General features: G+C 28.1%; 1 protein-coding gene across 1 annotated transcript in view; it reads right to left on the bottom strand.

The window, feature by feature from the left end:
* The window catches only part of LOC129960749 (potassium voltage-gated channel subfamily H member 2-like), a 631,583-nt gene that overhangs the window by 54,566 nt on the left and 553,921 nt on the right, over positions 1–23,096 (bottom strand). Inside the window, exons 9-10 of the mRNA XM_056074363.1 lie at positions 16,549–16,942; positions 9,560–9,759 (exon numbers count right to left, since the gene is read on the bottom strand). Coding sequence (XP_055930338.1) covers positions 9,560–9,759; positions 16,549–16,942 — 594 coding nt within the window. The remainder of the gene's footprint in view (positions 1–9,559; positions 9,760–16,548; positions 16,943–23,096) is intronic.

The raw sequence follows: 23,096 nt of genomic DNA, 5'->3' as shown, positions 1-23,096 counted from the left end.
GGTCACGGATACGGGGGGTATGAGACGGCGTTCTGTAAAAGAACATGGTAAGAGGAGAAATTCGTGATGAAATTTCTGAATTTTAAATAAGCAGTCAATAAAAGCAAAATGTGGTTAAACAAAGGAAATGATTCGATAATCAAACATATGCTGGAATACAGTCTCTTTCCCTTGAGATATCTAAGATACCTTTAAAGAAAAGTAACAATGCATGTTTGTAAATTATGCTTCTTGGTAATGATTTCCTATAATTTGTTGTAAGCATGGACTAACCATGACTATACTTCATAATCTAAAGAAAAAAGCAAATCGAATCGACTCAATGATTTGATTTGTTTGGATAACAGATGTGGTTTAATATTAGATTGGAATGAATGAAGAATGAAATTTTAGAATTCGGATAATAAGACAATAAAATAAAATCTATAAGATAAATTTAATTAAAATGAATTAAATTACTAATATTTGTATGGTATTTAGTTAAAATGTTGTTTGTTATGTTAAAAAAATATAAACACTTCCTTGTTTTTAGATATCTTTATAAAATAAAGATGTGTTAAAGTATTTATGGTAACAAATATTTTTTCCTTTATAAATGTCTATTTTTCCCTTTAGGAATATTAAAATTTTGAAGAAATTTGATTAATAGTTATACTGTAAGTTGATTAATAAGGCAGTTCTTTGTCATATCACAATTTATTTAGTGTAGACAGTACTTGAAAAAAGAATTAGAATTGTTGAAACCATGTAGGTTCCTATCAAAATAATAATATCATCTTCAACTCTTTCAGTAAAGAAGAGCCATTATTGAACCTAAGGTTGGTATTTTATTTCATTTCTTGTTACAGTAAGATAAAATTATGATAACTATTAGTAAATAGTTATTTTTGTGCACTGAAATCCTACTTCTGTTTTAAGGCAATATTTTGTCTTTAAATAACGTTTAAGTTTTCTTCTTCTTTGAGTTATAAAATCATTGGACATAATGGATATGGGACATCGTCATTAAAATGAGAAAATATTATGAAATGATAAAATTTTTTTATTAGTACATGTCATAATAAAATGTCAGATCCAAAATTCAGGAAACATTTTATTACTTGCTAAAGACTAAATACCTAGGTCTGCTTATATTTTAATTAGCTGTCAAACAAATCTTGAATAACATGTATTCCTTTGTCGAATTCTTTATTTTGGTATATTATTGAAATTTAACAGAAAATTTGAGGAGTGCGTTAATAGTATTCTTACTGTCATCTTCATCTTTCATTGAATATATATGGCGATGCTTTTTATGCAATACATCTGAATTCTTTGAATCGAATAGAAAATTAATCAAAAAGAATATTATTTAAACAGAAACTAAGGTAAAGTATAATTTGGAAGAAAGGTCGAAGAAAAATGCTGAAAGCGTTGTAAGGGAAAAATAAGAATTTATTAAAACTTTTAATTAATTTGCTTGAGCTGGTGGCATCAAGGATCGAAGAGCGACTTCCGTAGTATTTTTTGGTGGAAAGAAGAACGCCGCCATTACTATTCCGCCATTTTGTCTCTATTTTTCAAGAAGTAAGCTTAATATTTTTTTCTATTAAATCTTTCATGTTTTTCTGATAGTAATTTTTTACAATGATTTTTTTCGTAATTTAACTAAATAATATATATATATATATCCGAAAAACATTGAAATCAATTAATACACTTTATGCCATTTTGCATTTTAATGTAAATTAAAAAATATTGTATAAAAATGTTTGCTTATTTTTATCTCTGATAATGTATGCTTGTTGATAACAAGCATACATCAATTTATGTAATGTTTAAAAGTTTTTAATTTTTCATCAACTGGTATAAATTTAGATATAAAATAAACAATAGTTTAATTTATTTTCGTTTTGAAGGAAAAACTTAACATTTTCCGATATATTTTTATTTTATAATATTTGACAAGTACTTATTTGTTAATTTTAGTTGATTTATCCTTAACATGTCTCTGAAGATTACATTTTATAGTTTTTAATTTCTTCTTTTATTATCCCTTTATTAACAAAAATGGTGAATGCGAATTTTTATTGCAATATAACTATATTTTCGTTTAATAGCCTATAAGATGACATATTGTAATAATTTAAGGAAATGGTGGATTAGAAACAGGCGATAACAAGCGATAATAAATTAAAATTTAAAGAGAAAGTTGAAAAATTTGAGACTAAAGGTAAGAGATGACACTTAGAATAAACTGAAATTTAAAGGAATAAAGGATTAATAATATGCAAGAAAATTACTTAAATGCGGAATATCCACTTTAATATTTTTTTTAAATAGTTAATGAGTTCAGAATTTTAAATATATCTTTAATCTTTTTTTTACAAAACGATTTTTTTCCCTCAGATTTCCATGTCTGAAATTTGAGAATGATTTCATCTTGACTTTTAAAGATATTATATAAAAATTATAATAAAGATTCTTGTTATAGTTTAAAATAAATATTGTGAATCCATTTTAGATACTTTTAGAGTCAATTTAAAAGAAACGATAATTCTCAAGAATAAAATGATTATTGAATGAAATAATTATTTTATTCACCGAATTATCACACCGAAATTTAATAATTATTTTATGGTGTAGAGGAACAAGACTCTTTATAACTTCATTATGAGATAGATCAAAATAACAGACGAGTTTTAAGAACAGTCATTTAATTATTTTCTTACACATTTCACAAGTCACATTACACATTTTCGAAACTAACACGAACAAGAAAAAACACCACAACCACTTCAATAATGACCCCCAAGAAGGATCATGGGAAATATACCTTGATGCTAATAAGGTAACACCATCTGTTGTATCAAAAGACAAGATAGTATAGCTATGTAGCAGCTACAAGGGATAATTTATGGATTTCCATTTCAAATCAAACCACTCGAAATGTTTGGTTTTACAGATAACTTATAATTCAATAACTGTTGCTGGCACAATGACACATTAAAAAAAATTCTGAAAACATTTTTATGGAAGCAAGTATACCCCAAAATACATATTTTGAAGATTTTTCTCAACTGTAAAACTAGTTCCAAATCTTGGCGAATTCTTACAATGAATGAATAATAGGAAAGAGAATTATTGGAGGTGGTAATTAAGTGTCTTTCGCTCGATATCATGTATCTATGAATTTCTATCTCTTTTGAAAAACTGTCTTTTTACTTTCTCATACATAAGATGTATAATAAAAAGTATTGTAATCGTCAAACAATTAAAACTTGAGATTGTTATGAATCTCTCCATCTCACGCTTTCCTGTGTTCGAAAAAACCAATTTTGGAATTATTAAGACAAAAAAACTCCGAGGAAGACAGGCGAAATTTGATATATTGACTAAAGACCATAACAGTAGATTTCTGTTAAATTTTGAATGAAATCCATTGAGAGGAAATCTATCTATCTGGTTGTCCGAATAGAAGTGAACTGGATTATAGCGGAATATAAAGAGCTAGATTGATAAAACATTTAGCATTTGAAATGTAAATTTTTATCAAATTTTGAACCCTATCTATCAAAGGGTTGACCATTTGTAGGTCTTTTCATTTGAATATAAATGAATCCCCCCGGGGGTCACCTCGAAATGAGGATGAGATGCTTCCGGCATGGTGGTTGGATCTCGCCACCCTGGAGGGTACACTAATAGGTGGAGGATCTGACTCCTCCCATCGATGACGGGACGTACTTCCTTCGGGGAGGGTTGTACCGTGGCCGGTGATGGCCCTTAATCCGTGTGCCTTCGTGGCGGGTCGGAGAGTTAGATGGCTGACTGACTTTGCATATAAATGAAACAACTCATAAACGCAATGACATAAATCAATGAAATTTGGTATTTGTTCCCGTAATTACAATTATTGTTCTGTGTCAAATTTTTATTTCATATGTTTAGAAAAACATATCCAAAATATATATTCGCTCTATAGATTCAGCGAAAATGATAGACTCATGCTGAATATCTTTATTTCGTAATAATTATTAGCTAATGCTATAATGGCATTCACGGCTTTAACCAAGGTCCATAATTTTATGCGGGAGGAAGAAAGTATCACCTTCATTGAAGAGATAAGGGGAAGGTTTGGAGAGAACACTCCTGCTGGTCAAATAAGTATTGAAAGCTGTTGATTTAAATAAAGGGGAAGAACAGAATACTCAAATACTGACAGTTCGAGAGACGTCACATTTTTATTAGTAAAGGGAAGAAAATGTTCGTAATATAATTTTATTTTACTCCAAAAGCGCTTTTAATATTCATCCATAATTTGTTTTCTGATATTTGGATGTAAGATAATTACAAAAACGTTTAATAAAATGTTAAATTGTAGTGGCAGCAAATGAGGAAGACTGCTTTGGAAATATTATTAAAAATTTAACTTTTACATTTTTCTTGTGTATCTGTATTTCTTTATTCTTCATAGGATATATTTCAATTCTTATTGTTTTGTCACTGAGTTCTGTATTAAATTTTCTTGATATGTTTCATTATATGCATCGAATCGAAAAACAAACAAACAACCGATTCGGGATTTAATGACAAAAGAGAGAAACTGTTCATAAATCGGTAGGAATTTGATTATTTCACTAAAATTCAGGCAAAGTTCTTCCTTTATAATGGGAGAATACTTAAAAACTTCCATGGAACGAGAAATATAATATGTGACAGTGTACATTGAAGATATATAAAATGGCATTTATCCCTGAATTTTTTTCTCATAGACTTTTGAGAAAAGACTAATTGTATTTAATAAAAATATAAAGCTTTATAAAAAGTAAATAGCTGTTGAACGAACGGAAAATAGAGGATTTACTAAGAAATTATTCTAGCACGTGAATTACATAAAAATACATGTAGTAAATATACAATAATTGATTAAATGCATATGGGCACGTGGGTAGTAATGGGAATTAGAATATAAAATGTTAAGAAAAAAGTCAATCTCTTATAAATCATATAAAAATGCACAATGCATTAATCACTTAACTGTTTTATTTTCTTTATTATCTAATAAGATGACACCTTCTATTTTGAGAACATTTTTTTAAAATTTTAATTCAAATAGAAATCCGTTGAATATTAGACTTATCTATGTATTCGAAGCAATTTTAATATTTGATTATAATCGTTATGAATGGTTTATTTTTTGCTTACAACTATCAAATTTTGGTAAATCGATGCAAGTATAGGATACGGACAAAACAGTTAAGCGGTTAAAATAGGCACATTTATTTCATGATACAAACCAAATGGTCAAATCTAAATATAAAAAAAGAATTAAAAATAGAGCGAAAAAATGAAAAAAATACATAAGCAAACTAGCAAAGATAAAAAAATTGTACTTGCAAATGTTGAAATTTAAGGAAAAAGGAAAAATATTCTCAAAGATTGCGCAAAATAGCAGAAAAAAATTATATCCTATACACAAAAGTAACCAAAGAAAAAGGTCCTGCAATATTGTTCTTGTTTTGCCCATTAATGAGCAAACGTTTTTCGGACAGGCGCTTGACATGTCGAGTTTCGCCAACAGAACAAGATCGTAGATTGGTACTTCATAAATAAAAACGCATTAGATAGGCTTTAAGATTTCCATGGGCAATTAGAAACTGGATAAGCTTACAATTTGGAAAGAAATGATTAGCTTTAAAAATCCTATGAAAAGAAGGAATAAATCTTGATTTTACTTAGAATTTTCGAATATTTTATCAGTCAAAATAAAATTCTTCTTTCTTAAAAACACTTTTGGAAAATAAAACGCAGGATAGGCATAGACATGAAAAAATAATTTTATTGATTTCTTTACTAACCAGTTAAAATATATATTGCCATTAAATCCGGTATTGAAAGAAAGAACCAGAATAAAAGAAATAAAATCTTGCTTTGAAGGCACCAAATAAAGTTTTCTTCGCTCCTTCACTTTGAAGGAAATTTAATTAAGTTGTGTTCAATATTTAACGTCCTTGAAGTATTAAAACAGTTTAATACATCTAAAGAAAAACACGAGTCACTGAAAAAAAATGAGAGCAAAGGTTTTAGTTTATAAGTAAAAGTATGGGCAGCGGAAAGTGATTGTACCTGGGAAATATTATATTTGTTTTTTTATTCTAAATATGCGTGCTTCAGCGTTTATATAATCTTGGACAAATCTATTTCAATTTTACTACGCGGTTTCTATAAAGCATAGGTTTGGAAATTGCTAACAATATTTTTCGTGGATCATTTGAAATGAATGAGGTTGCTTAGAAATTGGCAGCGGAACATCTTGGTTATTATGATTGCAATTCTTGAATTCCAAATTGTAAATTTTGATAATGCAAAGAAATAGAAAGTCAGAAATCACAACTACTGCTAAGTAGTATAGACCTTTAGTATATAATTTCATATATAATTTCGTCTGTCTATATAAGTATGTAACAAGCGTGCATTCACTATTTCTCAAGAACTCGTCACAGACAAATCGAAAATGCAATAAGCTTGTAACTCATGGGGATTTGAGGATCCTTACCAAGATTTAATATAGGAATCACACTAGAGATTGAATGGGGAAAACATGTTCTCACCAAATTTTTTTAAACAAGTGCAAGATATTTAACAAAGCATCAAAAGAGATGTGTTTAAGCATGATGCATGTGATTTCGTCCCCCCAGGGTGTACACCTCGAAATGAGGATGAGAAGCTTCGGGCATGGTGGTTGGTTCTCTCCGCCCTGGAGGATACACAAAAAGATGGGTGTCTGGCTCCTCCCATCGATGACGGGACGTATTTCCTTAGGGAAAATTTGTACCGTGGCCGGTGATGGCCCTTAGGACTCAACCATAATACCTGCCAATGTTGCTGTCGCTGTGGTCAGGTCACTCAGTTATTTTATCTGTGTGCCTTCGGGCGGGTCGGAGAGTCAGTGATATGACTTACATTTGATTTCGTCATGACTGGGAGAAGTTTATTTTGTATTTGTTAATGCATGCATCATTTGGGGAAGGACAAAATCAGAATTATATGGCAGTGAGTTTGATGTATGAAAGCGTATAAAGGTAAGCTCCGATTGCCGCTTAATTGAAAGAAAGGACTCCGTGTAATTTTTAGAATCCCATATCGGTACAAAAGGTTCAGAAAGAGCATTCGCCATTTTTAGAAAATTGGCAATTTCTTGCATTGAGAAAAAAAAAGTTATTCTATTATTTGTATTTTAAAATATGATCATTACGCTTCCCTTCAAAACTATAAAAAAACGATTATTTACAAATTGAAATATTTAATAAATAAACAAAAGATCAATCAATGGAAATAATCTGAGATCCAGATTTACATATGGTAAATTAAAAAAAAATAAACGATGACTTTTATCTGTTTCGAATGTTTCTGTAACTAGGAAATTGGACTGAAATGAAACTGTGAATAATTGCATCGCAATTTGAAAATGTAGATAGTTTATTGTTTATTATCATCTTGGTAACAAGAAAGCTAGAAACAGATTAAAGAATGGAAATAGAAAGATCAGATTGAATTGGGGAATGTTAAAAATATAATAAATATTGGCCATTCAATTCATTTTTAAATACTAAGATTAAAGGAATGTCTTCGAATCAATTCATTTAAACCATAAAAACATGTTTACAAGTAAGATTACATATAATTATAAAAGCATTTGACTGCGAAATTGCTTTAGGAATGAAATAAAATCGCAATTTTCTTTGCAACCTTTAGATTGGAAATCGTAATTCTTTGATTTATTTTATGCAATCTAAAGATAAGAAACACGAAAGGCAAAAGTATTATTTTCTTTTAGCAAGTCTGTATCAATTTGTTGTTAAAAAAACTCGAGAACGGAATGCATTTTTTAAAACTAAAAAGTGGTATTAATGTATTAGCAGTCAGAGAAAAACAACTCCAGTTTTAAAGTCAACTTAATAAGCTTGATATCGTCCTTAAATGTTTTTTTTATTTGTTTAAAAATTTTCTTCTTACTCTTTTACGACTAAAAAGGCAATGAGATCTTTAGCTTTGAAGTTTTGAAGCGTTTCGAAACAATCACAGAGAATTTTCTTCAAATGCATTTGAAAGATGCTTTTCTTTTAGTATTATGGTGACTGTAGGATTAAAGTATTTATTTATAAGAAATTCTTGAATGAAATATGTTACCGATTGGGTATTTGAATTGAAAGGAAAGAAACTCTCAACTTTTGAATGTCAACAACAATCTTTTGTATTATATTTTTTATCATAGTGAGGTTAAAAAAAATGTTTGAATCCTGCATACTTTTGGGATGCTACTTTTTCTAGTTAATTTTTCTAAAAACCTATGCATAAAGAACAAGATGTTTTAATTCATAATTCTTCTACGGGATTGCCATGATACAGTTTTTAAAGTTGATTAATATTACGTTAAAAAATTTATATCGCATTCTAACTTGTTCAAAAATTTGAATATTATGTTCTAAGAAATTAAAGGATATTTCTTTTAGCTCCTTATTAAAAGAAAATGTTTAATATGAAGAGATAATTGCTATAATAAATAAATAATGATACTGAACAAAAATACTTTGTAATTATTTGGGGTACAACATATAATGTTAAAAGCAATGAATCGTAATAGTTGTATAATTCCAGAAAATAGTGTATTAATACATGAACCAACTGTGGAATTTTGGAAAATCCTCGTAAGCAATGCCATTTATTTAAATTTTCCAAATTGTAAAAGAGGAAAAAAAAAACACCTTACATTTTTTCACCCAGTAACGAATATTCCTGATTTTGAAAAAAAAAAAAAAAAAAAACAAATAATGCTCAAACACAACTAATTGCAATCGTTAGATAATTCCAGAAAATTGTGTAATAATGCATAAACCATTTATAGGATTATGGAAAATTAACACACAGTCCATTTCAATTTCCCAAAATTTAAAGAGGTAAGAAAATAAAGTAAAAAATAAAATTCTTAATTTTTCACAACCAATAAAGATAAATTTCTAGCTCTATTTCATATCTAATATGTAGATGCAATATGTTCATATCAAATATAATTACAAAAAGAGAAATATTCGTTACTAGCCGTCTTTGTCGACCATCTTGTTTACCTAGATTATTGTCTTATTAAACGATTAATATGGAATAGACCAAATTTAGTGGCGGTTATTTATTTAGTGGCGGTTAAGTTTATTTTAGCGCTTGTTAAACTTTCTGTTTGATACCTATTTATTTTACATTTTGTTGCCCCTGAATTAATGGAATGCCAGCTCTGTCCAGAATATTTCTAATAGCAATTCATTTTCATTTCTTAGCGAAACATTGAATCAAGCGCAGTTATAAACACTTTCAATGAAGCAGTCTGAAAACGTCCGTATAATGATTTATTTACATATCACTGTTGCCATTCAGCAATAAGAACGATTTCTGTACCACGTGCAGTAGTGTTTTATATATTTATATAAACTGTTTGCGAAAAATCATGTTCCATTTTCTTTCATTAAAAATTTAGAAATCAGAAATAGAGAATTTTGTTTGAAGAAAGAAAAATAATATTTTTACTTACCATGTTCATATCAATACCATTGGTGTAGGTCCAGGCGTGCTGGAAGTATTCTTCTAACCTCTGGCGCAAAGGATTCGGAATTTGGTGGAAACGAATGAACTCTTTGACACGCAGGAGTTGCGTATGGTAGCGGGCCGTGCCAGAGTACAGCCTTTGAATGATCGCCGAAACATTACCGAAGATACTAGCATACATGAGAGCTGAAAGGGAAAAAATAAACCAAACGAAAAGAAATATTGCATCAACAGTCATGTCGTATTTTCAACATCATTTTTTTATCACTTACGCTTCATTGTATATCTCTATTAGACACGAGATTACTTAAATTTATATTAAAAAGTAATATTTGGCTATTATTTTCTTTACAATTTACCTCTTCATCTAAAATAAAATAAAATAATTTAAATAAAATCTAAAGAAATAAGCTTTAAAAAGAGAGAAATCGTCTGCAATGGCATAACAAGCACAACTAATATAAAATAAAATAAATTAAAAAAAAAATTTTTTTTTTTGACTTCAGAATAAATTTGTGAAAACAATTTTACTTTCCTTATTATTAAAACAAAACAATAAATATAATTTTTTTACAGTTTATCTAAAATGATATAGTTTATGATAAGTATGTAGAATTCCTGCTAATATTATTAGTATCTAAATAAGTGCATATATATAAAATAAATATATATATCGTTTTCAAAAAATTAATTTAGATGTTGTATACGAATAAATAAATTATTTGCAAGAATTTGCGCATCATAAAAGTTTATAAAAATCGTTTGCAATGACATAACACACACAATAAATATGAAATAAAATAATAAATAAAAAAACACATACTTCATTAAATAGGTTACGCATTTAAGAATTGCAAAAGCTTTGGTTCTTCTCGATTTCATTATGGTTTTTAATCAATCTTTATTTGAAAGATATTAGTATTTTAGTATACATAAAATTACTATGTTACACAATTTATATAATATAACAGATACGCGGTAGGGATATAAAAAGGAAAAATGGGAGAATATAATTGAAATAGAGTGAATTCATTTTTTAAAAAAAATATCGCTTGAATTGAAAAAGATTGTGCAGCTGAAAAAGACATTTAGTTCTTGAAGAAAAAAATAGGATCAAAAATTTTATTATTAAATTTTTTTTCGAAAATTATAGTAATCGATTTGTTGAAAGAAAATCTTTAATTTACACTGAATAATGTTACAAAGCTGTGAAAAATAAGGATTTGCATTGCTTTGAATCTGTTTATACTAAACTTCAGATATTTATTTAAATGCTCAATATATATTTTCAAATTTATGAATAAATCATAATATTTACGAACTTAAAAAAACTGTTTACAGAAATGAATAGTGCCTTTACAAATATTTTGAAAGCTAATTTATTGTATGATAAGAAATGTATTTCTTCAAGAGTCAACTAAGAATTTATATGACAGTAAACGAATAAATATAAATAAAAATATATTCATTAGAATATTTATAACTCCGCCTCTTGTTGGTGGAAAACTTTTAAATTAAAAAAAGCAAAGTTTCTTATCAAAATTTCATTCTATTTATATAACTGGCAAAATAGCGAAAGACTTTTAGATTCAAAATATTGGCAGTAGGTATGAAAAATTTTAAAGACAGAAGAGTTTTTTGAAACAATTCTGTCGAGTTTAACTAATGAAATAAATAACCAAAGTAAAATTAGAATACTGCTAAAATATGATTAAAGAATTTCTTCAATATGCAGAAATTGATATGAAATTTGGGTTTGAGTTACAATTTAATTCACTTACATGAACATATTTTCAGTTTTGGAAAATTCAGCTACTTTAGCATTTTTTCGTAATTAGTATCAAAGTAATTATAAACGCTGTTGCAAAAAAAAAAGTTTCTAATAATTTTATTTACTTGGTTCTATTGCGCCAGAAAAATCCGATGTTTTAACTCTGATTGTCAACAATATTACAAATATTGGTTCAGAGCAAACAGCATATTAGAGAACGGGTTTGTCAAATTTAAATATAAATAATATTATTATATAAATTTTATAAAATATTCAATAAGTTTTCTAAAGATCTTGATATTTTTCATATCAGTTTCTTAAAAAGTAAGCGTCTTTATTAAGTCCTTTGGCATTTAAAAATTAACTGCCTGCAAGTTTTAGATTTCTAATATATGTTTGTAATGCTTTTAAAACGGATTATATGTGGCTTTTAAATTTCTAGCATTTTAATGTTTTTAAGACTAATTGTATTCAAGTTCCTAATATGTTTTTAATGTTTTTCAGACATAATATTGACTTTTTAAATTCACCTTTATTATTTATCTTTTAAAAGGTTGTAAGGGTAAAGATTTTACTATTTCTTATTTAGTATGTTTTTTTTAAATAATTGTGCTTACATAATAAATCTCTAACAAGTTTTTAACATTCTTTACTGACAGACTTTATTCATTTTATTTACACGATATTCCTTTTGTAATGATCTATTTAACTGATTTTTTTTTGTCGGCTGCAGCGATATCTTGAAATAAATGTGCAGAAAAATGATTAATAAAATTAATTGCAGATTGAAAATGGAAAGCGCAGAAAATGCCAAATTATAACTTGAATCTTTAGGAGGCATTTACCATGTCAATGTTACAAAATTTTCAATCACTTAGAGTTCTTTGGACATTTACATCATTTTCCTATTTTAAAATCTTGGTATTTGTTACATTTAGATACAAAGAGAGAAAAAAGAATTTGGCACTTTCTATATTTTTCATTTCTAGTTAAAATAATTTAAGAATGTGTTTAATTTATAGAGAAGGAATTTGTAAGCATTGAATAAGTAAAGAAGGATTCCGGTGACTGTAGGGAGAATTTCATACAGCAACCTGGATAATGTAAAACTAGCTATATTCCACAAAATCACGAATCATAAGTAGGGAAAGCAGAGTCGAGCTTTGCACAAAAGATAGCCCTAATAGAAATTGAAAACACAAGCAAAAAAATCACGAATTCATAAATAGAATTACCACTCAGAATGCATAACTAAAGAGCTCAATTATGATTAATCTTCCAAAGAAAGAATCGACTCCTCGTATAAGTGCTACACCTTTTAAAGTCTAATAGAGTATGGAATTTTTTAGAAGAATCTCCAGATCTCGCTTCCTAATAGATTTAATACTATAATTCTTACATTTTTCATAACCTTTATTTTTGTCGTTAAAGTCGCCAAGGTAGTGGATGATGTAACTTCTCTGGCATCTATATAGCATTAATTAAGAATATTTTTAAATTCTCTCTTTCAAACTATAATACCAATAATTTAGGAAAGCAGTGCTGTGGATTCATAACAGCATAAAGGAAATCACATGTCTTAATATAAGAAATATAAAACTCGAGAAATGTGACAAGGAGAATACCAAAAATAATTGACATCCAGAGGTGTATAATCTCTAACAGCTCAAGAGTATTAATCAAATGCTAAGCAAATAGCGTTTAATTCTGGAGCAGTATCATCTTCAAAAAAAGAAGAAGAAAAAAAAAAGATTAAAGAGAGGAAAAAGGACAAAAAAGTAAAGGAAATCCGCCATTTTACTCTGTCGTTTTTGTGTCTTAAGCAAGTGTTAGCAAGAATTTTTTATAGAAATGTGACCAAACAGTTTCCAAGAAGTTCCAGACAATGAGTAATTGATTCCGTCTCCTTTCCAAGTCATTAGAAGCAATTGCCAAACTCCATTTAAGAGTGAAACTTCTTAACTTTTACGAATGTGGAACCGGAACTGATACGAATGAAAGTCCTCTTAAACTTGAAGAACTTCCATTTAAAAGGATTGTTCTTTCGGATTTGTATGTTGCTGTGAACTAAAAGTGCTAAAATTCAGTTTCATAAAAAATATTTGGATCTATGGAAAACGATATTCATTGATTCCCATGAACTTAAAAAAAAGAATATCCTTTTTTATTTTATATGGCATCAGCATTCATATGCGCTTTTCTATAACTGCCATAGAAAAGAATACCTAATTCTTAAATATTCGATATAGGGTGATTAGAATGAAAAGTATTTGTCATCAACGTACTAAAGTGCGGGAATCACTATAAACCATTTAGAAGCACTGCGTCTTGGAGAAATGTGTTCTAGAGCTAGACACAAATAAAAAAAAAAAACTTGATTTTAAAAAACTAGCTATTAACAAGTGTAGTAAAGAGTAGATTTTCTAATTAAAAAAATGAAGGTGAAAATTTTCTAAGCAAAAATTTGTAAGTGCAAAGATTTAAAAGAAACTCTTGAAGTGAAATGGAATTTATGAATATTTAAGATTATTTTTCTTACGTGAGAGCGATTGCATTATGGTTTAGTTTCCAATCATGTTTTTTTCAACGCCTAAAGATTTAGAAATTTTTGATAAAATAAATTATTTTCTATTATTTATTAATCTTGTTTTTAAAAATTTTTGAATTTTATTAATAATAGTATTTTATTTTGTAATCTTTAATAATTTCGTATTTCATTGTTACAATTATTATGAAATCTTATACAGTACACTCCCGATTATCCGCGGAATTGGGTGGCGCGGCCGCCGCGGATAACAAAAATCGCGGATAATCCGAAAAAAGCTAAAAACGGGTATAGCAAAAGAGAAAACAGTCATTCCAACTTTGAAAAATCGTTTTATGTACAATAAAACTTAAAATAAACAGCTGGACATAATGCTTAATATTTTAGTATATCACTCAAAAATAACCTAAAATGCATTTTGTTAATGAAAACAGAAAAGTGCTTTGCACTTACGAGAGGTGTCAAGGATACACAGAAAAATTAATACATATGTATTGTTTTAATACTGCAATGTATTATGTAACTACAAAAGCATAACTGTAAAACTACACCTTTTTGAAGAAATCAGTCATTTGTGTTTGCTTCTTGCTTTGGAAGCATTTTCTCTTTGCTTGGAAGCAAAAAAAAAAAAAAAAAAAAAAAAAAACTTAGTGCGGCCGGCGCGGATAATTGGGAGTCTACTTTCTTTTCGCAAAATTACTATTATATAAAGTCTTTTATATGGGGTTAGAAATTACTTAAATTAATCATTATGTCATGAATAAATTTGAAAATATGCAAATTCATAAGGAACATATAACTGTGCAAAATTTCAAAATTCTAACACATTTGAAAGTGAGGAAAGTACAGTTTAAAAACATTACATCTTTAGAAACATTAACTAAGTGAAATAAAAGCTGTGAAGAATTAGAGGAAAAGAAATTGCTAATAATAATTTTTTTTAAACTTTAAAGCTTTAAATATCGATTCAATTTACTAGTGAAATCTTCTGCTCTTTGTACTGATTATAATTCTGTATTTAATATATGTCATTATACAGGATGCTCATAAAAAATATCCCAAATTTGCAGAGCTATTAAAATAAAACAAAACAAAATGATACATCATTGCTCATCAGAAATAAATAATAATAAAATATAAGTTTAAATTCAGCACAGTCATAAATATTCGTTGTGAACCCTTTTAAAAAAATGAACGATATCGAGGCGGCACGATAATTCATTCCCATCCTTTTTTTCTGTATGTTTGTAGTTTCAAATATGCGTGTATGCCGACAGTTGATTTTTCCTGAGGCTACATTAAACAGTAGATGCTTGTTCCACTGCTAACAACTGGTGTTAACAAATTTAAGACACACATATTTGCAGTTTTTTTTAATGCCACACCGGGCGTGTTGAAAAACGAGTGGGAAGAGTTATCATACCATCTGTCGTGTGCGTACCTGGAGAAACTAACATCGAACACTATATATGTGTTGATAACTTGCAATTATTTTTAATTTCTGATGAACTTTATGCTTTTTATGTTTTCTTTTAGTATCTCTGCAAAAGTGAAATATTCATTTATGTATACCCTGTATAACGTGGATTGAATTATGCTTATATAAAGAACTTCTTTGCTGTCTTCTTTCAAAGTTCATTTGTGGAAGCCTTTATGTCATTCTTTTTCTAAGTTTTGAAATCCATAACAATAAGATTTAATATTCTGACAAATAATACTTTTCTCGTTACAATGCTGTAAATAGAAACATTTTAATCTTTCTGACATTTTTGTGATGTCACAATCAAAATTATTAATATTTGAAAATTGGAGTCTTATAACTTAGAATTATAGTTCTTATGACATGAATTTAAGAGAAAAACTTTGCATTATTAATTAAGATACTGCAAATTGCCGAAAGAATTTTGATCAGATACTAAGAAACCGTGTTAAACTTAGAAACAATGCATTAAATGTTTATTGGTGTTTCATAATAGAAACTGCTGTTCTCATAAGCTGCTGTTTAAATAATACAAATCAGACCATAGATTTTTGTATTACACTGCAGTCCTATTAGAATTTGAAAAATCAATTATTATTGATGATATCATTTAGTGACATGTAGTTTCATACACGAGGAACAAATTTTATACAAAGATCTTAATATAGGTCTCTAGAGTATGAATGAAATAAGCTAAAATAAAATTCAAAGTTTAGAATGTAAAAGAAAGCTAGACCAATTACAGGAATAAAGGATTAGTCATGTCATTACTGACTACAACCACTGATCATCTACTTTTCTTTATAATAAACCCTAAAATTCTTATCATCAGTATATAAGATTTCATCAGATTTAATGAATTAGGCAATCATATGTCAGACTTCATAGCTTTGCGAACCGTTAAAAGTTCTTTTCTTAAAAAAATGTAAGAGAACAGATCTCGCATCAATAAAATTACAAAAATATCATACTTTACGAAGAATGTCCAAGTTGTTTTGTGAATACTTTAGATATGCAAACACTATTATCATACAGCTGAGTTATAAGCTAGCTGTTGCAAGTTCCAACAGTGCTATAATACCAGAATGCAGCGTCTTTGATACATTGATCACAAAAATCCTTTTGTCGTAAAAATAACATTACATTTGAAGATTGACAGAAAAGAAAGCGCATACTCACAGCCAACCAGCATGACAATGATGGCAAATATCTTCTCCATGTTAGTGTTGGGTGAGACGTTCCCAAATCCTACGCTCGTGAGGCTCGAGAAAGTGAAGTAGAGGGCCGTCACGTACTTGGACTTGATGCTCGGGCCCCCCGCCGAGTTGTTGTAGTACTGGTGGGTCATATTGGCAAGGGCGTCCAGCCATCCTATCTTGGGTTCCTGCATAGATCGCTCCGCATTCGCTATTGCGTACCAAATGCATGCTAGCCAATGGGCAATCAGCGCAAAAGTTGCCACCAGCAGCAGAAGTACGGCAGCTCCGTACTCAGAGTAACGGTCAATTTTGCGAGCCACTCGGACCAGCCGCAGGAGACGGGCCGTTTTCAGAAGGCCGATCAGAGTTGTCGTCTGTGCAATAGAAAGAGGGAAGCAGAGAACATTTAGTGGATTTCTCTGATTGAATCATCTGCAAACGCTGAACATGCTGGGGAGCTAGCTTGAGGCTTAGTTAAGGAAACGTTCGTCGAAATTGTAATTGATAGTTGTTAGTCCCATGAAAAGTAATTACATTGGAAGCAAATTTAATGGTTAACTCATTTAAAATTTTGGTTACGGATATGCAACAGGATCGCATGCTCCTTTAGGAACAGAACTATTTACCACTGTTGAAATCAATACGAAAAGTAAATGATATCTGGATATAAAAACGATATATATTTAATTTTTAACGATATCTCATATCTAAAAATCACATTGAAGCATTATGGGAATTCGTATATTGAGAAAATATAATTCAGATTATCTTCATTTAAAGAATTTGTAGCACAATAAAGATAATATAGAATATTTTTCAATGATTTACTTGAAATGATGAACTGCGGTACATTGGATAAAAAAAAAAAAATTCTAAATAAATGGAATTTTCTTAATGGGATAAGGACTTATAATAGATAAATATTTTGAAATTTTTATTGAAACATTATACAGTTTATTAAATGAATTTCAAATTCAGTCGCACGAATTAAAAGTCCTTCTTAAAGTTATAAGATTTTATAAACTAGTGTATGTGGTTTTATAATGCAAAAAACTTTTTATATAGTTCTTCATAATTTTAAGAAAATTGATATGAAAATTACCTGAGGTACACAGAATTCCCGTATTTCGGCAATAAACATCTTTTTTTTGGATTTCCTGTTATATGCCACTAGTTTGGAAAAAGTAGTAAATAACCCCTTAAACTTGAATTACTGAGAAATAAATAAGTACGAATACTAAGGAAAAATAAATAAATTTTTCTCATTGCATTCAAATTTGGCTCCTTGGTAGCTATCAATTAAATTTCAAAACAAGTAAGGACAGAAAATTGCAAGACATGGAATGTTTTACGTTAAAGAACTCGTTTTCTTCTTTCCTCTTTAACATTATGTGGTTGATTTGCATGCTAAATTTTCAAGCAGTTCTAAATTTTCCAAAGGATACTTTAAATTATTTTGAGATGACTTTAAAAAAAATCATGTTTTCTGAGAGCATAAATGGATAAAATTTGAAACAGTAATGAGACGTTTTGTTCGATCAATTGGTATCCGGATTTTTAGGATTTTCTATCCAAAAATTTTTTGATGTGAATTTAAACATTAGCTAAATATTAAAAAAGATAATTTTAATTTATAATATTTTTATAACATTTTATAATATTTAATAATATTTTTAATACTTTTTTTTAAAAAAATGCATAACTCCTGTCTTGTTTATTGAATATTTTAAAGCATAATATGAATTATTTTCCAAGATTTATTACATCTTGAATTACATTGAAAAAAAAACTCATTTAACATCAGGATTTCAAATTTTCAATTGATTATATCTCCCTAGCCTTTATTCAACGTTATATATATCTAAGCAAGTTTAATCTAGAGAATTCAGATACGTTTTCGAAATCGGGGGGGGGGGGGGGGTAGGGCTGCTATTTGGAGAAATGGAATTTAAGGAAACCAAAATAAAGAAACAATCCTTTACATGAAGAAGATTTCTTACACTTATTTATAGAGGGCATTTTCTTATAGAGTCAGGCATTTGCAATTTTATTGTATGACAATTAGTTACGGAATAAAAAGCAGTATCCGGATACCGGAACGCTAATAAGTTTGTGATAGAGTTAATGCGAATATATTTTGATAGCATCTGATATCTCCAAGTTGGGCCAGTGGCAATAAACAACTTGGCTATATTTCACAATATTTAAGATCTATTTTTAGCAAATAAAACATTGCAAAATCGTATCATCATGCGAAATCTTTAAGTTTGCCATATTTATTTGTTATTAAATTCTTTAAAAGTACACGTTGCAAAGAATATGAAATTCTATAAAACTGATATAAAGTAGAAAGTATCAATAATATGAAATATGAAAATTCTTAAGAATTAGTGAAACTTTTGAAATTTCAATGAACTCATTTCTTCGAATATTTAAGTTAGCAGTTAGTATTATGAGTAAACTTAAAAGATATGGGACAGTGTTCTCGAAATGAAAAAAAATCTTTTATGCCTCAAAATACAATTGAATGCTCTGAAATAAGCTGTACAGATCAAATGCAATTGAAACAAGAATAAATTTTCAATCAAGAGGAAACTGCTTCGTTCGAATCATCAATGAGAATTGCTTTGTAATCAGATGTAAAAATATCAAACTTTTAAGTTTGAAGCTGTGGTAAAAAATGAAAATGACTGATTGATCTTATTGAAAATTTTAATTAACTTGCATCATGGCTTCTTCATTCATCAATAATTAAAGACTTAACTACTGTCATTGATCCGCTTATTATTTCATGAAGTTCTGACATTTTAAAAGTCAATGGAGCAGAGCGCTATCATTAATTATGTTTAAATTCGACAATTTGATTTACAATTTGAAGCTAAAAGCGTATATTTTCATATATTTAAAAGTTGTACAGTTAAAAGATGTCTACGTAATTCTGTTGAAATTCAAACGGAATTTTAAACATTTTAAAATGAATGTGAAGACTACTAAGCGAGAAATTTATATATTATTCGTGAGCGTTTCTTTTGAAAATATCTATTTTCAATTTAAAATGGGACATAAATTCATGGAAAAAGGAGTTTCATACAATTTGTATACGTTTGAATAGTAAACCAACTTTTAATGAATAGTTGTTCATAATATTTCTTACTTTTGAAAGATAGATAAATAATAGAATAAGGAAACATTGGAGTCATAAACTGTTGTTTTAGACTTCTAAAGTGAACAAAACTCCTATATTCAAGTGATATAATTATGCTTTAAAAGGCATATATTTTTGAGCTTTTAACATTTTATGGGATAGTTAAAATTTGGCTTTCCTTAAAGAGTCATCTTTAAACAACATGCATAACATAAAGAGTCCTCTTTAAACAACATGCTTCCATGCTGGTGATATTTCAATTTTAAACTTATTTTCTCGTTATTATTTTAAAACTGTATATATAAATAAATTTTTATTATTTATTTTTTGATTAAATCATATCATACATATAATGGTTTTATCTAGAGGGTTGGGTTCAAATCGAACAGTTTTACTTACAGTATTTCTAGACCTTAAGACCTAAAATGTATGAAACGACCAAAAATTTTTTATTTGTACTAAAAATAAACACATTTGTGTAGCACTAGCTATCAATAAACATATTTTCTTATCAGGAGTAGTCTTAACACAAGAATACTTTAATATTATTTTAGTCATAACATTGAGTATTATTTTTCAAAAATGCATATTAAACTGTCTTACACTGAAGTTTCCCACAGTTATTAAATAAGAAATTACCATTTATATTAAGTCATACCGGCTAGACATAAATGAAACATGTGTATTAAAAAACTCTAAAGGAAGAAACCAATGAACCAATGCATGGATATACAGACCTATAAATTACCCAGAAAATATAATTTTAAATTTACTCTAAAATTTATACTAAATATGAATCGCTATCAAATAATTTCATTTTTTTTCTTTTTTAGTTTATGCTTGATTGTAAATTAAAATTAAAAAAATTAACAACTTGACATCACGCAAGCTATTTTGGTCACTGTATCTGTTTTTCTTTTCTTTATTTGATTTTCTCGATCTTTTGTGTTTCGCACTCGATATTAAATTAGAAAGATGGGCTGAAATCGAATTTAGCAACTTGTTTTTGAAAAAAGACAAGAAGTTCTTGATTCTTGTGATTGAACTTGTTAGTGATGAAGATTCATTAAAAGATATGGCATTGACTGCTTCTGTCTAAAAATACTTTATTTGATATTGTGAAAAAGGTCTGCAGCTATCGATTTTCTGCATCAAAGGGAAGTACTATAAAGGTTTCTTTTTGAAAGGTTCTGCTTCCTTTTATTTCGAAAGGCTGTATAAAATACCCGGAAGTTTTAATGGGTTTAATAGAACTATAGAAACTGCTCGCTTGTCCCAATAAGTTCCTAGAGAAGCAATCTTGTTATTCCTGCCTATTTATAAATCCAAAATATTTGGTTAATAGTCTTCTTGACGAACTAGTTCTTTGAATGTTCTAATAATAATAAATGTTTCTATGGCCGTTATAATTGTAAAGATTCAAATTGCCCTATTTATGTGGAAATGTAATATGCTGTCTTTTTCTTACTTGGTTCAAAACATTCAATTTTTACTATTACTAAAACAGCAACTTTTCATTTGAAAAAGAATTAAAATAAGTAACTCTGCCAAAAAATAAAGTATCGAGTTTGAAATCATAATGTGGTTTTGTTAACTACATTAGTGTTAAATTTAATTTCGAATTGGTTAGCTTTTTCCTTTCTTTTCTTTTTCAAAATTTTCTTGTCAGGGCATTTACTAAGGAAGTTCTAAAGAATATCAAATAGAGTTTGGAATAATTGATTCGTATGTGGTTGTTTCGCTTACGATGGAAAATTAATTAATTTTGAAAAAGCAGCTACAACTTCCAATGAAACAAATTTTAGAAATTGATTTGTTTGATGAATCATACGTACATAGTTTTCTTACTTCTTATTGAGCAACTGCATGATTTTTGAACTGTTTTCAATAAATTGTCCTAACAAATCATACATAATTTCTTTTGTTCTGCTCTTGTTATATTTTTTTTAAAAATACGCTTGTGCTTCTTAGCTGTTATTCAGAGCCTACTATATTTAAAAAGAAATTATACTCAATTTTTCTAAACAATTATTTTCTACTCATTAAATTCAGGAGCTTATTCAATTGAAATGCGTTTCTTTTACATAGAAATTTTAATGAAAATCAGTTGTTAATTGTAAAATTCAACAACATGTTTATTTTGGTTTCAAATTTTAAATACAATTTATGGGAATTAAAATGAATAATTTAAAACAAGTTTCATTAATCTATTAAAGTAATCTATCTCAAATTTAAATAATCTATTTATTAAAACAGATTCAAACAATCCTTTGCTGGATTAGAAATTTTTTAAATAATTGGAAGTAAATTCATTTGGGTTCTTATCAATCACTGATTACATTTAAAATAATGTATAAAAATAAATTGCACAAAATACACGATTTTGTTTACAAAATATTCTTTTTTTTATTGGTTAACTGGATATTCGATCGATTGAAGTAAGTTTAATTATGACTGAAATGATTGTTATTAAATTTGAAATAAATTTTTCAAAGTATAAAATTTTAATTTATTCAAATAAATGTATTTAGAAAGTAATGCCATTTTCTTTTTAAATATTCCAACATTTTACAATTGCTTTTGTCAGAATTTCAAGAGACCTTAAATTCACTTGTAGTACAAAATATTTTCAACTTGCATAAAAAGAGTTGCCTTTGTCTTGAGCCAATTATTAGTAAGTGCAGCGTGCTAATTGCCGTGAGCAAAGCGAAGCTATCTATCAAATTTTATAAGCAAACTACAACTATACTGTTTTTATAATAATAATTGAATATGAAGGCTGAATGGAATCTATATACTACATTTTTTTAAATCTAAAGTTAGTGAAGTGATTTTTTTTTCTTTCAATGAAGATGAGACTGGCTATATTTCACTACAATAATACAAATGTACTAAAAAACATTTCAACCTTTAAAATGGTTTTCAATTTTAAAATTTCAATCAATTTTATGAATTTTTTTTAATGATTTAAATATAAAAGTTCCAATTAGGTCTTTAAAAGACAGTGCTAACAGAAAAGTTTCCCTTGCTTTATCCGGCAAAAGTTTTTTAGAAGATATTTAAAGTTACAATATCTCCCAAAGATATAATTAGAAGGAAATGCAGAGTATTTTATTTAACGAATGATAAATAAAATACTCTCTCAAACGAAAATTGCTATGGGAAATATATTTTCAAAACCTATGAAATTTTCAAGTGTTTTGAATGAATTATACTAATAAGATGAAATCACTCATAAAATGTTAACTATAATCAGGAAGTATAAACCGATTTTAACTATCATTTACTAAACAATACAATTGTAACTTAAAAATTATAGCAGTTCCTTTCAAATAACACAAAAGACATAAAAAAATGTTTGTTAAAATTGGAATCTTGGTATT

Source organism: Argiope bruennichi, chromosome 2 (assembly GCF_947563725.1).
Source record: "Argiope bruennichi chromosome 2, qqArgBrue1.1, whole genome shotgun sequence".
Classification (NCBI taxonomy): domain Eukaryota; kingdom Metazoa; phylum Arthropoda; class Arachnida; order Araneae; family Araneidae; genus Argiope; species Argiope bruennichi.
This window is presented reverse-complemented; position numbering and strand designations above follow the sequence as displayed.